The sequence below is a fragment of the Gekko japonicus genome, unplaced genomic scaffold, assembly GCF_001447785.1.
Source record: "Gekko japonicus isolate JY-2015 unplaced genomic scaffold, Gekko_japonicus_V1.1 scaffold58, whole genome shotgun sequence".
Taxonomy (NCBI): Eukaryota; Metazoa; Chordata; class Lepidosauria; order Squamata; family Gekkonidae; genus Gekko; species Gekko japonicus.
The window spans coordinates 646755-663714 of NW_015162475.1; the positions used below are offsets into that span (position 1 = coordinate 646755).

At 41.2% G+C, this 16960-nt stretch overlaps 1 protein-coding gene across 3 annotated transcripts in view; it reads left to right on the forward strand.

Moving 5' to 3' along the window:
- NT5C3A (5'-nucleotidase, cytosolic IIIA) overlaps positions 1–16960 on the forward strand; it is a 34205-nt gene that overhangs the window by 11441 nt on the left and 5804 nt on the right. Inside the window, exons 2-7 of one of the 3 annotated variants that reach the window (XM_015405735.1) lie at positions 7047–7251; positions 7554–7660; positions 12747–12845; positions 13144–13213; positions 13886–13932; positions 14263–14348. In XM_015405735.1, coding sequence (XP_015261221.1) covers positions 7559–7660; positions 12747–12845; positions 13144–13213; positions 13886–13932; positions 14263–14348 — 404 coding nt within the window. In that variant the 5' untranslated portion in view covers positions 7047–7251; positions 7554–7558. The remainder of the gene's footprint in view (positions 1–7046; positions 7252–7553; positions 7661–12746; positions 12846–13143; positions 13214–13885; positions 13933–14262; positions 14349–16960) is intronic. The other 2 variants (XM_015405736.1, XM_015405734.1) reach the window with 2 other exon arrangements.

Here is a 16960-nt window from a genome sequence, read left to right on the forward strand (position 1 = left end):
CTCTTCCCAAGACAAGGAAGGGCGGTTCGCACGCCAGCAGCCTGGAGAGGTGCCACCTCAAGTGACACCCCCGAGGAGCCTTTGTGATAGGCTCCAGGCCAGGGGGCTTTTGAGGGGTAGCCTCTTCGATGGCGTAATGCTAGAGAATTGAGGCTCCCCTCCGCCCTGACGGTCCAGTCACTGAGTGGCCTTCGGGCATAAGCTGGACTGATCGGGACAAGTGCCGGAGATCGAGCGGAATGGCGTAAAACTGAGCGTGGTCAGAGAAACTGACCGACAATGAACGTGAGTTCTGAATAAAATGGAGTAGTTTGAAAAGCGATCCCCCCCCCGGTGGTTGAAAACAGTGATTGCAAAGAGGGATGCCTCTTATGTGAATGAGCGGCTAATGAACACGAAGGGGGAGAGGGGAGGATGTAAACCTAAAGTGTTTTGAGAGACTTATCTGAATCGCGAAGTTGTCTGGCGAGTTTTCCGAGTTGTGTCGAAGCGGTAGAAACTGTAAACAAAACGGAAAAGATGGCAGCCCAGCAGAGAAAGTTTAAAATGAAGCCAGGCAGTCAGAGTCCGAGACCGGAAGAGGGAGCAGATGTCTTCAAACTCCTGGCAGATATGCTCAAGCCGATGCAGCAACTCGATGGTATTAACCAGCAATTGTCTGTGATGAATAAAAACCTTGCAGCACAGCAGCTTCAGCTGAATGAAACAGAGAAAAAAGTGGAGCAGGCAAACGAAAAAATTAAAGAGATAGACACCACAAGCAAGAAGTTGAAGAAAAGGTTGGGAGAGGTGGAAACGAAGTAGAATATCCAAGATAATCGAGTTTTGCAGCTACAGATGGAAAAAGCTAACATGATTCTCAGGTTTCAAGGGGTTCCTGAAACGGATCGGCAAGACTTGAAGAGGGTGCTTGGTGAGATCATCGCTCCAGTAGTAGGTTTTACAGCAGATGAACTGGTAAACGAAATGGAGTCAGTCTATAGAGCATACTCCAGTTACATTAAAAAAATAACCTACCTGGAGAAATAGTGGTCAGGTTTTCAAGAAGACAAACCAGAGATGCCATTTTAAAAGCAACTTCAGCAACTCCACTGAAAATGGGAAATGTAACCATCAAAACGTTAAAGGACATTCCATTTGAAATTAGACAAAAGAGGAAAAATATTAAGGACTTAATTTCTTTCCTTCAAACTAATGGGATAGCGTACAGGTGGGCGGTTCCGGAGGGTGTCATCTTTAAGATCAACGATAAAAGAGAGAAGATAGACTCCACTTTTAAAGATAAAGAATTTTTGAGACGTCAGCTGGGGACAGACGAAGAGTCCAAAGAGGAAGAAACGAAGTCTAGTGACTCTGCTACCTCGGGAACGGATGAGGATTCTGCGGCAGAAAAGGGTGCTGGACCTGCCAGAGTGGTTTACGATTTTAGAGACAGAAAGCCAAAGTAAAGGCAGAAGGACTTGGTAAATGGCCTTTTGAAGCGATAAATAAGAAGATGTTCAGAGACTTCTCTCATAACAACTAACAAAATAACATATAAATAACGAATTGTTATAAGCAAGAACTCTACAAGTATATTGTGATATTAAAACTAATTGTAGTAACATATTTACTAACAGTGAAAAGATCTCCTCCTCTTGGGGTTTTAGTTTAGTGTGGTTTGCTTTCCTTTATCCTTAGTTGTAGTCCCTTCCCTAATATTTCTTTGTAGTTTTTGTAGTATTTGCAAAATAAAAAATATCCCTCTGGGGATTTTTTTTTAAAAAATTGTTTTAGGAACATAATTTAATTGAGTATGTGTGTTTTAGCACAATATTTAAACCAAGTAATATTATTCCTTCTGTTTGCAAGACCTGAACTGTTACCAATAGGATGTTTTGGGGGGCATTAAATCATAGGGTTGCCATAAGTCAGAAGCACTTAACATACACAGTATTATCAATGTATTAAATTGATACATTTAAATTTCTTGTGGCTGTTATCTATAATAGAGGCAATGTGTATTTCATGTATTTTCATCTATCTGTAGCTTTTTCCTCCTGGTTCTTAACATATGCTCTATGTGGAATGGAGTTAACATTACTACTTTCTGGTCTGTAGTTTATTTTATTTATTTTTATTTATTTTTAGATTTGTATCCCGCCCTCCCAACGGCTCAGGGTGGCTAACATGCGGCGAAGCCGGGTTGAATAGATAAAATACAATAGAATAAACAACATTAAAACCACAATAAAACCCATACAATAATCAAGGTGCTCTGATCTTCCTATGTAAATCACCCAAGATAGGAAACAATGAACCCAATTTGGTGGCCAGCTGTCTCAATAGTGCCGTCTCCAGCAGCGCTATTCTATGCGCTTCTGCCAGGTGATGCTTGCCCCCCATGATAGGGGCAGACGATGAAGCACTACCACGGTGGTGGGATAGTGGTGGTAGCGGCTCCTACTCAAAAGCCTGGGGGAAGAGCTCTGTTTTACAGGCCCTGCGGAACTGCACAAGGTCCTGCAGGGCCCGGATCTCCTCTGGGAGCTCGTTCCACCAGGTAGGAGCCGCCACCGAAAATGCCCTGGCCCTAGTAGGGGCAAACTTAACCTCTCGGGGGCCTGGAACTTCCAGGAGATGGAGGCTCTTAATGCTCTTGGGGGAACATACGGGGAGAGGGGTTCCTTCAGGTAAGCTGGACCCCGGCCATTTAGGGCTTTAAAGGTAAGTACCAGCACTTTGAAGCTAATCCGGTATGCTATCGGCAGCCAGTGCAGTGCTTGCAGCGCAGGCTGGTTCTGGTCTCGCCTAGAGAGGCCCATCAACATCCTGGCCGCAGCATTCTGCACTAGCTGCAGCTTCTGGATTTGCAACAGAGGCAGCCCTAAGTAGAGAGCGTTACAGTAGTCAAGCCTCGAGGTGACCGTCGCATGGATCACAGTGGCCAGGTCTTCACGGTCAAGGTAGGGGACCAACTGCCGAGCCAGCCGCAGATGGTAAAAGGCCACCCTGGCTGTGGTTGCCACCTGGGCTTCCATCATTAATGAAGAGTCCAGGAGCACCCCCAAACTCCTAATCTCCCGTGCAGGCACCAACGGCACCCCGTTGAAGGCCGGGAGAGGGAGCCCCAACCCCAGACTGGTCCGACTCAGGCCCAGGACCTCTGTCTTTGCCAGGTTTAATTTCAACCAACTCAGTCTGAGCCAACCAGCCACAGCTTGCAACGCCCAATGAAGGTCATCGGGACCAGAGTCCGACTTGCCACCTAACATCAGATAGAGCTGGGTATCATCAGCATATTGATGACACCCAAGCTCACACCTCCGGACAATCTGGGCGAGGGGGCGCATATAGATGTTAAACAACATAGGGGACAACACAGCTCCCTGGGGCACCCCACACTCAAGGGGGTGCCTTCGGGACCGCTGGTCCCCAATCGCCACCCTCTGTCCCCGACCTTGAAGAAAAGAGGCAAACCATTGAAGAGCAAGCCCCTGAATCCCCACGTCGGCGAGGCAGTGGGCCAGCAGCTGGTGGTCAACCGTGTCAAACGCAGCCGACAGATCTAACAACACCAGTGCCGCCACGCCACATCGATCCAGATGCCTACGGAGATCGTCCGTCAGGGCGACCAGCACCGTCTCCGTCCCGTGGCCCAGGCGAAAGCCGGACTGGAAGGCATCGAGTTTTGTAGTGTTTAATGTTATAAAGAGGCCCTTTCCTTACTTTTTATTAAATCTTTAAAAAAAAAACATCAGAAACTTAGGTATTTATGCTAACATGTAAAATAATAGGCAAATTATATAGTTTGTGTGAAATAAAAGACAGAAGACTTTTTTCATGAAATTCTAATAGCACAATTTGTATTTTTTTTAGGAATGTTTTAATGGAGAGTGTTTTTAAAGTACATATATTCAACAAAAGGTTTGTTTTAGCCATGATGTGGAATAATAATTTGTCCTTTTCAGTTTTATTTATCATAGAATCATAGAATCACAGAATTGAAAGGGGCCATCAGGCTGTCCTTACCGGTTTTCAATGCAGCCATTTTCTGAAGGTGAAAAACTTTCCAAATGTCAAGCTGGTTTTTATACATATTAAATCTGTAGACATACACTCAGTTATGTTTTCCAGTAGAAAACTAGAATCAGTCATGGATGAATTATCAGAGGCTGGGGCCATGGATGATGAATACAGGATGGGAAGTCGTTCCTAAAGTCCATGCTGGGATCCAGAGCAAAACTATTGAGCTGTTTCTAAAGCCCAGAGTGAGGGTATTAGCTTGAAATGCAGCCTGAAAGCATGCAGAAATGCTGGTGCTAATCCCTCTCATAGTTTCTTTCTATATCTGCTCCTCAGACCTACAGCTCTTGAGTAGTATCAATCTATCCCAACTAAGAATGAAAGAAAGAATTCAAGCCAGTGAGGACAGGCTATACATTAGAGAAGGTGACACTCTCATAGTATTTATATTAGGCCTAGTCATGTCAGAGGTTTCATAATGCTTTCCAGGTTCAAGTGCTAATGTTGTGTGTCCTTAGGGCTTTCTATTTCAGGGCTCTGAGGCCAGACTGTACATTATTCCAAAGAACTCACTAGACTAGATTCCCATTCCTTTAGGCCAAGAATTTCATGGTTCACACTCCAGAGGTCTTACACAACTTATTTTTCTGTATATCATATCAGGTCACAATGAATGTTACTTCTAATTTCTGAGCAGAAATCAATTAGTTGTAGAGCTGTTCAAAGCCCGAGTATCTGCAAAGATTGTTTAAAACAGGATTTTAAAAATGTGTGGCTCAGTATATATGGTTTCAGATCATAGAAACATTTTAAAAATTTACCAGAAAAAGCAAACCTGCTTATTATCAGAACCCTTTGTCTTTCTGTGGAAAATTTTCTTATGGGAAGCTCTTGTTTTACCTCTTAAAGGGGGCATTGATCAAGGCATGATGTTGCAGCCTCAGAAACAGTTCGGCCTTTCCTCTCAATCTTAATTTTCCTTGACCTCAAATTCTGAAGAATTCTCTCCCCCCCCTCCCCCCCGCTGCCCTCCTGTAGCACAGAGAAGCTTTTGTAGTTCAGTTACCTCATCACCTTTTCAGTTGTTTACTTTCTGATCTCAGGCACACTGTGAAATCTTGTGATGCCAATTGAATTTCGGTTAGGTCACATAGCTTTGTCATGCTTAATACCTGACAGATATAATTTGATACTGATTCACTCTTGAAACGCTTTAATGAGAGCTAGTGTAAAGAAACGAATAAATGCAATCCAGTATTAGTCAACATACAGTCTCTCTGTTATTAAAATGTAAAGTTATCTTGGTCTGCAAGATTTTCCAGTGAAGGCTTGAAACTTAGCTGTGTGCCATGTTTCAGCACACAGGGGCATGTGAGACATCCCTACAGATAAACTGTAAAAGCAGCATACCTCTTGAGTATGTCCTTTCATCAGGGACATTCCTGTTTTGATCCTAATATTTTTGAACTGTGTATAACTTCTGGAACAGACCATTGAGCTCTTTTAAATCATCAGCTTGCAAAATATTCCAGCTTTATTTAATCCATTACTGCTTTTCATACTTGATAGAAAATGTGATGTCCCTCCTTTAACTCTTTTAACTCCCTCAGGGCAGGAAATTTTCAGCACATATAGAATTATCCCTACTTGCTATGGCTTATCCTGTTATTGAATGCTATAGCACCTTGGTTTTCATGGTGCTTGTTTGAAAGTACCACCTGCATAAAAATTGCATTTCCCACATTAGGATTTGTCACCTCACAGGGGAAAAGGTTATACCACATCAAACTAAATAGCTGATTTGGATCTAAGAGTTGGCTTGCTGTGCATTTCTGAGATCATCCCAGAAATGGCCATGCCATATAGTTTGAAGACTTTCATCTCTGCCATGGCGAGATCCATGGCTGGCAATTTCAGACACTTATCTGCATGACTGAAAGGCATGTATGAATTGCCTCTGAATAAGTCAGCTGAGCACAAAAATATGGTACAGGTCTCTTGAGACCGTACTACATAATGGAGATTTGGGATAACTCCCCTTTTCCCTGAATGCAACCTTTATTAGACTTTTCCCTAATTTGCTAACTTTCAAATACTGGGATGTTTGTGTATGAGCATTCAGATGTTTGTCAAAGACAACTATATTAAATGCTTTTTTTCTGAATTGTTGGATTCAGAAGCACAGAAGATATGAAAGTCAGTGGCAGTCATTAGTTCCAGAAAAAAATGTATGGGTTTATGTTGACAAATACCTATACAAAGAGGTGTGTCCCTGAATTTCCTGAGGTAAATTTTCCAATAATTTGGTAATCTCTAGTTTAGCTAAATTCCATACCCCCTTTGAAAATCTGATGAAAGGCATATAATGTAGTGGTAGTAAGGACTACTTTATCCTTCAAGTTGCTATAGTGTTTCTCACTTTGTGGTTGGAACAACCTTGATTACATAAACAATTCCTTTTCTGTTTCACAGGACAAATAGATGATAAACATACCTGTTGAAGCTTGAGGGGCTCCATAACTTGCTTGTACTTATTTCATGCTGTCTTTGATGGCTGCACCATTTAAAACAAATGTATTACTTTTTGGTTCTGAGGGTCTAAGAAAACCCCTCAGATTGGACAGGCAATATTCAACATAATAAAATTTGTACAGTTTCTGTCAAGCTGGAATCTGTTCAGAAATACAAAGCATTATTTATTCTTACAAAATGAAACCTTAGCAATAAATTGGTCTTATGAATGTTTCTAAAATTGTCCTTACTGTTTGTTTGTTGAAAGTTAATTGGGTTTTCAGTCTCCCATATTCAGATAAAGCACCTTTCTGGACTCCCTTGCTCACAGTTGTAATTGAAGTTATTTTGAGTACGTAACATAGTTTGCTTCCATTCTGTGAAGTACGCTGAGTGTCTTTGGCATGTGAAGATGCCTATATTCCAGGAAGTGTCACGGCAGGTTTCTGAAACACTGATAATATGAGGATTGCGTTCTTGTTTGAAGTAGGGTTTTTGCTTTCCCAGTAAGTGCCTTCCTCTTGTTACAGCTGATCATCTGTAAATCTGACAGGCTGAATTGTTGAGCCATGCCTTCCTGATGTGCGTCACAGAACTGGGTTCTTTTGGCCCAGGGATTAGTCAGGCTGCTTTTGGAAACGCCCTCAGCTTGCACCTTGTGTTGCTATATTAGTGTTTGCCTAGCAGGAAGAATTTTCTTTTTTGCTGCTGCAGCTGCCTCAGCAAGTACCTCTGGTAAGTTGTAAACAGAGCTATTGCTCTCCAGTTAGTATTATCAGCTTTATAATGCCTGTTTTATTGCTGCTGATTTTAAACAATCTTAGAGGGGTTTTAAAAATCAATTAACATAAATAAATATAGTTTTATGTGGGTTGGCCCTGCCTATTGAAAATTGTTTGTAGATCAGAACGTATGTGGATAATTCTGAAGTTGTTCAGATGAATCTCTGTGTGTACCCTGTTTGTACACACTAATATTAAATATGGGATAATGTGGCAGACCATTTCTTAAGCGGTTTGCTTGGTTTTTATTGGCAGCCTGTATGCAAGCCCTGCATCTCTGGACTCTGATTGCCACCTGTGCTGTTGCGGTAGGAAAGAATCAAGAACGGAAGAACCAAGAGTGCCCTAAGCTCAGCACACAGGTACTCTCCTTTTAAACCAAAAAAGCACAGAGGAAGACTGATAAGACTCAGTTTCCAAAATTAGCACCATCCAAACTAGAGCAGGTTTTTCATTTTTGTAAATGCTGCTTGTCTTCCAGAAGCTCCCTAGTTCACTGCAATTGCAAGTTTAGGGAGTTTTGCAGTATGAAAAATGTTTTACAGTATAATCCTAACAACACTTTCCAAGGAGTGAGCCCCAACAGGCTTGAGTAGGATTCTGAGTAAACCTGTTTAGGATTGCTTTCTTAATCCTCTGGCAGTTCAAAAACTGTTCAAGCAATTTAGCATCTTGGTCTTTTTAAGGTATATCTTTAATAAGTAAAGGTCTGAATGACATTTCAATCCATGCATTATGCCATCAGTTGGCAGAATTTAGCATACCAAAATAAATAATTTTGAGGCAGTGCAGTGTTTCTATGGCAACTTGGTATGGTGATAAAATGTAGTTGTCTTGACAGAACCAATACAGAATAGAACTTTGCAAATACTCTGCAGCTTTATAATCACTGTCAGTGAAACCAGATTGAAACCTGTCACTATTGCATTCTCTTTATTGATGTTGTCTTTATTGATGGGATATATTCCACATTTCATGCATTTTAGACATGGTAAAACACAGTAGTTTAAAGGTGCAGGAATTGGCACTAAAAAAGTTTGCGTCCAGTGGCATTCAGACCAACATGGCTGCCCACCTGGATCTAATTGGCACTAACTTTGCTATCTTCAGTAGGTACTGCCATGCCACCACAGGAAAAAAATCTTGATGCACCACATCTCTAATGATTTCATTTTCATTTGTCTTAGGGCAAATAGGTATGGAAGAAACATGCCTTCTCCTGTTTCTTCTAGATTACACAATTGCTGATGAAGCTTCAGACCCTTGAAGCTTCAGATCTGTGTTTTGAGGCTTACAGTGTGGTTCTGTGTTTGTATGTTTGGCAATGTTTCGCGCAAGTAGAGCATCCTGCAGTGGACAAATGGGATAAAGCTATCCGAGTCTGTCTCATTTACTGTTGTAAGCAAGAGGGAAAGGCTGTGCTGCTAGCTTCCAGCAGCTGCAAAACAGTCTTGACATCAGGAGCTTACGGCCTGATCAAAGAGGTCTTGCAACCCTTAGAGCAGATGGGGGCCAGCAGCAGTCCTGCCCTAAAACCACACTGAGGATTCTCCTCTTCAGTCAAGGATTAAGGGCCGCTTCCAGCACCAGTGCAAGGGGAGCCTGGAGCACAGTCTTCACCTTGACTACTTCCGTATTGCAGAGAGTGAGATCAGACTCCTGAATTACATAGCAGATTCTGAAAATACATAATGATTTTTATTTCATGGTGTACTTATGTTCTGAACATCACACCATATATATGACTGATCCTTACCTGTTATAATGATCCCTTACCACATCTCCCTTAGATTTGCTGTAATTTGTATTCGGAGTACTCTTCATCTTTGGGGGGCGGGAGTAGTTGAAAACTCCTTTTTGATATGAAGGTCTACCATCAATAACCTTTCGTGTGGTTAGCAAGTTAAAATTAGTCTGTTCTTTGGAGGATTTCAAAGTAGGTCTTCACTTTAAGGAGCACTGATAAACAGATCACAAGTTTGGCAAAGCAAGTGGGAACTTTATATATACCAGTAGTGTAGGCTTACAGGGCTGTCTGTTTATAAATACACTGCTCTGTTTGTTTTTCCCTAGGAGCCTGTTTTAAGGTGTCTCCAAAACAGTGTCCTGTATGACTGTAGTTGCTAATCCCCCTAGAGAATCATGCTCAATCTTATACTTGTGGCCAGGGTCCTTCAAGATGCATAGCCCGTTACAGAAAACAAGTGATTAGGACTGACAGCCTTGGCTGCTCTGTCAGGCTTTGGATGCCATCCCAATGTATGCATTTGCCCCTTTACACTATTTTTCCATTTGTGTTCCCAAGTCAGAAGCCAGGTAGGAAGTTCTCTCCTTGATCAGAGGTATTTTTGATCTAGAAGTTTCCTTTAACTGTGAGGATCATATATCCTTATGCTGTCGAGTGGGTCTTTCTGGGCCCTGCTTCTTGAGATTTTAAAATGGAATTGCTAGGGACTAAACATGAAACCTGGACAAATAGGAGAAGGAAGACAACGCAGCTAATTTTTGTAGATGTTAGCCATGTATGGCAATTTTGTGTTTTCCTAATTTTATGGGCAATTTGGTTCTGTTGGGCTAATTTACTTTTGTTTCACTTGAATTTATTTGGCTGCCCACTGAAGTTGCCTTAAAGTACTGTAATCTCATTTTAAGAATTTAGCCCAGTAAGTTTGCCATGCATTTATATATTGCTCTTCTCCTTGAAGCATGCAAGAATATCGGCTAGTTCAAGATTTCTGACTTTTGATCCTAAGCAAACTTCTATACCACTGACACTGGATTGCCTGACCTGTTATGATCATATTTATTTTAAGAACTTTTAGTCTTATCTCACAGCTCCACCCTTTCTTTTGCCATACCCGTTCACGGTACAGAAAAGTTTTCAAAACAAAACATTTTCCAGTGCTGTATTTTTTGTTGGAAAAATTTCCACCCACATATGTAAATGTAGCATGTTTACCTATAGTTGTCAGAGCTGTTCTACAAATTAATCATGTTAGATGGGCTAAATATGGGGTATTAGGAATGGACAAACCCCAGTGCTTGTAAATAGTGAATTTGCTTTCTTTTGCTAACATTATTTAAATATTTATTTATTTAAATTTTTCAGTTGATTCTTGAAGGGAGTATTGATTCTCAAACCTGGTACCGTGAAAATCTTGCAGGTCTCTAAGGTGCTATGGGACTTGAATTTAGCAACATTTTTCCCCAATTTTTTTAAATGTGTAGCTTATTGCAAGAACACTTATATCACCACTAAATCTTATGTTGATACTCCATACTTTACTATATCACTGACCAGAAACTTAAATTCACTCAGTGGACTTCTGCTTCGGAATTGTGTATAAGATACTCGTAATGCGCCATGGACAAAACACTTTCAAACAAAGTTCATATATCTGGAATAAGAATTTTATTTGGTAGATTAGGAAGGTTTTTTTCCTCCTCAAATTCCTTTGCCTTTTGCTTTTTGCTCTCTTCAAGACCAGCTTCTGATATAAACACTCGCTGGGTAATTTTCATAATATTGTTTCCATAAACAAATAATAGTGCTTTGTTTTTATAGTCTTGTCTTTCTGACAAATGATCCCATTTTTCTTAATAAACAAAAGAAAACAAAGTAGACTTGCTTAATGTGTAGGTAATAGCTCTAACATATTGTTAGTGCCAAGAATATTTTATTAGAATCTACTAAGCATTAGTGCTTCATATTCCCTTTTGGGTTTTCATCAGCATACTTTTATTGTTAAACTTGCATGGACCATTCAGTTGTTCAGCCTGCACAGGGAAACTGCTTTTCAGCAACCAGATAAGTAGATATTAGTATATCTGCTTATGTCTTTAACAAAACAGACAATACAATTGTGCCCATCCTAGTTGAGTTTCAACCACCATAGAAACATAGACAGCCCAGGATAGCCTGATCCTGTCAGATCTCAGAAGCCAAGCAAGGTCAGCCTTGGTTAGCACTTGGATGGGAGACCATCAAAGAAGTCCAGAGTTGCTGCACAGAGGCAGGCAATGGCAAACAACCACTATTGGTCTCTTGCGTTGAAAGCCATAGGGGGTGGCCACAAGTCAGCTGCAGCTTGATGACACATTCCACCATAGACCCTTGCAACAGAAGCATTATCTTGGGTGGATGGAGATTGTTGCTACTGCCATGCTGCAGAGCACAAGAATAGCTCTCTTCACCTTTGTAGATAGCTACATCTCTGTTTGTCTCTCAAAACCATTACAGTTGTGCATATATGCAGGACTATATTCCAGTAAGTTACTATATTTGTACTGGACAAACAAGTACCTTGCCATCCTTCCTGAAAGGATATTGCTAATGTCTACATTGAATTGTAGCTATTATCAGTCACTAATAGTTCATTCCAAAGGAATGCTGATTACCTAGATTATAGTGGAGAAGAAATAGTCAAGCAGCTGACCTGCACAATTTAAATGGTATTAATCGGGGGGGGGGAGGAATTAAATGTTTGTTTGTAATCAACAGTCACCTCTCAGATGACTTGCTGTTTTGTGAATGCTTTGGGGAGCCTACTCACTACCCTGTTAAGTATTCATCTGTTTGTTTTTTTCACCTATCTATAGACAAGCCTCTGTGATCTCACCTGTATTAACCCTATGACTTGTCCAAAATCTGCCATGTGGTCTCTCAGTGTATCAGTAAAGGTTCATGGGTGTTCTATAGTCTGTTGGGTTTTGTTCCTCAGAGCCTAGGAGAGAATGGACAGATGTTCTCATACTATTATAAATTGAAAATCATTAGCATCTGTTTTATAATCTAATATTTTTGAAGCATCTTGAACAGCCATGGCAAAGCACAGTTCCTTGACATGCAACTCTATGCAGTATATATTTAGTCAGTATCTCCCATCATGGAACTACAGCAATTACATGGTGGTTCACATCCTTACCAGTTACAAGCTGCCTATAATTATGAGATCCAGTTGTAATGTAGTAGTTAAAATGTTGGACTGGGGTCTGGAAGACCTGGGTTCAAATCCCCACTCCACCATTGAGCTTGTTGGGTGACCTAGGCCCAGTCCCTCTCACATCCTTATGTAGCTCCCATGGTGGTTGTGAGAGAAGGGCAAGGGGACCTCATATATAGGTACCTTATGCTCCTTGGAGAAAGAGCAGGATAACAAATATACTAGGAGGTACACTGGAAAACAAAGACTTTTCAAGTAAATAAGAAAGGTATATTGATAACTGTCATTTTGAGATCTCCATTTTCTTACCTGGCTTAGGTAGTTGCATTTTCTTCTAGATTGTGAGTCAGAATTTTTAACAATGAACCCACCATTTGCCAAGCCAGCTTTGCACAAAATAGTCTTAATTTGTCTACTGCTTTACCATTAACAGTCATATGTTCAAACCGGGAAATGTTCCCGTCTTTGCAAAGTTAATATGTACTCCCAATTTTACCTTTTCTAGATGCCTGAATTTCAGAAAAAGACTGTCCATATCAAGGACCCAGGAAGAGTGGAAGAAATTATCTGTGGCCTCATCAAAGGTGGATCTGCCAAACTTCAGGTGAAACACAAAGCATATTTGTAGAATAGAATAGTATTTTGTGTTATGAAGACAAAATAAGGTTTTAGGAGAGGATGCAAAAATCTTAAATGTTCCTTGAATTGTATAATTTATCTTAACATTCTCAGTAAATGCCCCCTCCAATTCAGATATATAATTTAATCATTTTACATGATTTCTTGAGTAATTAATTATGTCAGTGCAGTGACACTGAATATGTCATATTACCTACTTGGTCTGTCAAAAATTCTTAGCATTTAATTTTAACATTGCGGTTATAATTTGGTTATTTTTACAGATAATTACAGACTTTGATATGACATTAAGTAGATTTTCCTACGCTGGCAAAAGATGTCCAACGTGTCATAGTAAGTACCACTTGTTATAAGAACTTTTTGTCAAAATGTAGTTGTCTTGTACGTTGCTCGTACATCAAAGTAGATATTAGAATGGCAATAAAAGACGGTATTTGAGATCTAGATTTTTTTTCTACACTCCCCCCACATGCGCGCGCGCACACACACACACACACACAAGTCATTTGGGCTAGTAACCTCGGAGGTTTCTGCCTTCTCTAGCAGTTTATTCCCTGGCTCATTTTTAACATTGAATTTTATTTTATGTAAAACATTGTACACTTCAGTACTCCCAGTTTATGCTCATGATAACCTGAATAAATTCTATATGAGTAACGTGTGGAGACCTTTCTTTAGTAACAGGCATTAGAGTTAATGAGTTTTGCCAGCTAAAGGTTGTTCAGATTTGCTCCCAATTGTGTCTCGCCAGTTTCAGTATACAATCTCTCCATCACTAGTTCTGCTAGCTTCTGAACAGGTTGAAACAATTGCATTGTAAAGAACAGGTAAGAACCTTGCATTGGGTTGGATTCTATGGTGCTGTTCCTTTAGCGGGAGTGTTTTCCTCCATCAGAAGGAGCCTTCTGCCAGATGAGAGTGCCTCCACTAGAGGAACAGAGCCACAGGATCCATCCCAGATTTTGTTCTGCATTCAGCTTCTTCTGCTAACTTTGTATCTTTCAGATATCATTGACAACTGCAAGCTCATCACAGATGAATGTCGTAAAAAGGTAATCATACATTTGACAACTTTTTTTGTATCTGTATTTTAGTTCTTCCTTCTGCTTATGATTCTTTGCTATCTTTTGAACTGCAAAACCAAAAGCATTAACTGTAGAAATATTATGGACAAGTTATTTTCTGGTTTTTCACTTCTATATTAAAGTTCTGTGGAAGGTAGTAGTTACCAAACAATATGCAAAAACAACTGTTACAGTATTCCTTTGCCCTCTTAGTTAGAAAGGGAAACAAAACAGGACAAACCACAGATAAGGTAGTGGCTTCTGCTTAATTGTACAAAAGCTATTATAAAGTAACGGACTTGTGTTTTTTTCTTCCAGTTATTGCAACTGAAAGAAATATATTATGCCATTGAAATTGACCCAAATCTTACAATTGAAGAGAAGTATCCTTACATGGTTGAGTGGTGAGTTTATGAAAGGTGACCAAATGCCTTTCCGTAAGGGCTAATATTATAGCTAATTTTAACATTTAAATTAATAGATAGACTTAATTAATGAAGCACATTTTTACTTTTCTGTGTTGCTGCGTTCTGCTCTCAGAATGAATTCTGACATTGCATATGACAAAAGTTGTTATTTAACCTCCGATTGGTCAGTAGAAGCAATTTAGCACACACTGTCATGTGCAAGGGATTCATACCTGATTGCTTGGAGCAACATTTCAAAGGATTCCTGCATAGCTCTGGTCTTATGTACAGAGGAGCTTTCAAGCTTCTGGAGCTTTCTCTGATATCCCCAAAACAGCTGTTAACTGTGGTTTATACAATTTAGTTCCATTGCCCTGTTTCTAGTAGAAAATTTGTGAAGTACTTTAAAAGTAGTTAAATAAGCAATTGACTACAATAATATTTAATGCCACCTCTTTGGTATACTAGGAGCTGTGGTGGCTCAAGTGGTTAAGACGCTGAACTGCAGGCTGTGGAAGGTCGGTAGTTCAGCAGATCGAGACCTGAGTGCGTGTGACAGAGTGAGCTCCCGTCTCTGGTCCCAGCTCCTGCCAACCTAGCCATTCGAAAGCAAGAAATTGCAAGTAGATAAATAGGTACCACTTCGGTGGGAAGGTAACAGCGTTCCGTTCGCCTTGATGTTTAGTCATGCCGGCCACATGACCACGGAAATGTCTTCGGACAGCACTGGCTCTTCGGCTTTGAAACAGAGATGAGCACCGCAACCCTAGAGTCGGATTCGACTGGCTTTCGAGCAAGGGAACCTTTACATTTACCTTTGGTATACTACACACTTGGAAGAAAGAATGTTATAAGGGGGGACCTGCAAGAAACTGGTGGGAGCAGTCATCCTATTCCCCCCCACACACACCTTTGCTTCCTCCCCTTTCCCCCTACTTCTCTCAGTCTCTCACTCTTTCTCCCTCCCATCACCCCTTCTCTTATTTGCTCTCTCTTCCATGCCTATCCATTTTCTGCCTTCCCCAACCCAGTCACTTCACCACCACCGCAGGGCCCAATGCAATGTCTTATACCCTCACCATAGCTGCTCTGAGTGGTGAGCCCAGTGAGGGTCTGTCCCCACCACCACTACCATCGCAGCTCTCAGTGGCAAGCCTGGTGCAGTTGGGCAGGCCCTCTGAGGTTTCCCCCATCACTACTGCTGGTCCCAGCTAGGCTCTCCTTCCCCCCACAACTAGATCTACCAACAGAGGAGGAAGAGGCAAGGCCATTGCCTGTGCTTGCTCAGACAATGCTTTTATTTGGGGGAGAATTAACCCCTCCCCCCAATGTATGTTTTTACTTTCAGAATTTTTTGCAAACATGGGAGGTCCCCCAGGATTGCTGAAATATTTTCTTTCTGTGTGACCCTAATCTGTATATTTAGATATCTGCCAATAAGAGCACACTTTTGCTATTAGAATATACAAGCAGAAAACCTCAAGGGCTTGTAGGAGGAATCTCATTTCTGCCTCCCTCACACCTTTCCTGAAAGCCCCCATGGTTTCTCCCCCCCCCCCCGCTTCCTTCTTCCCACCCAGCAACCAGGCTATATTTATTTGCCCTGTCCAGCTTTTCCCTCTCCCCCAGCAGCCTCTGTCTAGTGCTGGCCACTGGGCCAGGTGCAATTTCATGGTAGGAACTCTTAAGGACTTGTGGGGGAACACCTCATTTTCCACTGTATCCCTCTCTCCACACTATTTCCTGTCCCCTTCTCCTGGCAAACCCCCATATCCTCTCCCCTTCTGAGCAATTCACCAACCTACCTTTTATCAGCCTCCCATCTTCAGCTATATGTATTATTTACTTCCTTATACCCCATCATTGTCCACAGTGGGGACCAAAGCAGCTTACATTATTCTCCTCTCTTCCTTTTTATCCTCACAACAACCCTATGAGGCAGGTTAGGCTGAAATATGTGGCTGGCCCAAAAGCACTCTGTGAGCTTTCAAAGCAAGATGAGGATTTGAACCTGGGTCTCCCAGACCCTACTGACTTTTATAGGGTGATTGCTATTGAACAGTAGCGAGCAGCCACACCTAGCTGAGTCATATAACTCAGGTGGCATCGTCATACGGTGGTTGCTGCCAGCCTAGGCCTAAAGCTAAAACAGCCCAGAAAAGGACACTGCCCCCTCTTCCTACCTTTTACTCACAAAAATCAAGCCTAGAATGCCGTGGTTGCCTAGAAATGGCCAGGGAATCTGGTTCTTAAAGTAAGAGGCATTTCTTTTGTCATTTTGGGGTTAACTCCCCCCCCCCATTTTTTTTACATTTCAGATTTCTTTGCACACCTGGGGTTTTCAGGTTTGTAGAAATATCTCTCTTGCTCATTCACAGCTCCAGTCATCAGATTTAAGGAACCTCAGATTTGGCCAACTTCATTGGTAGAATATGAATATGATATATGGTGCAAGACTTTTCACTGTGCATTTTTAAAGAGTGTTCTAAGAACTGTTTTTTTCTGAAATATCTCATTGTTTGCTGTGATCATTGCAAATTGAACTCGCAACTGTAAAGCATTTAACATAATTCTCCAAAAACCAGTCACAAATCATAATTTTGTTTTAA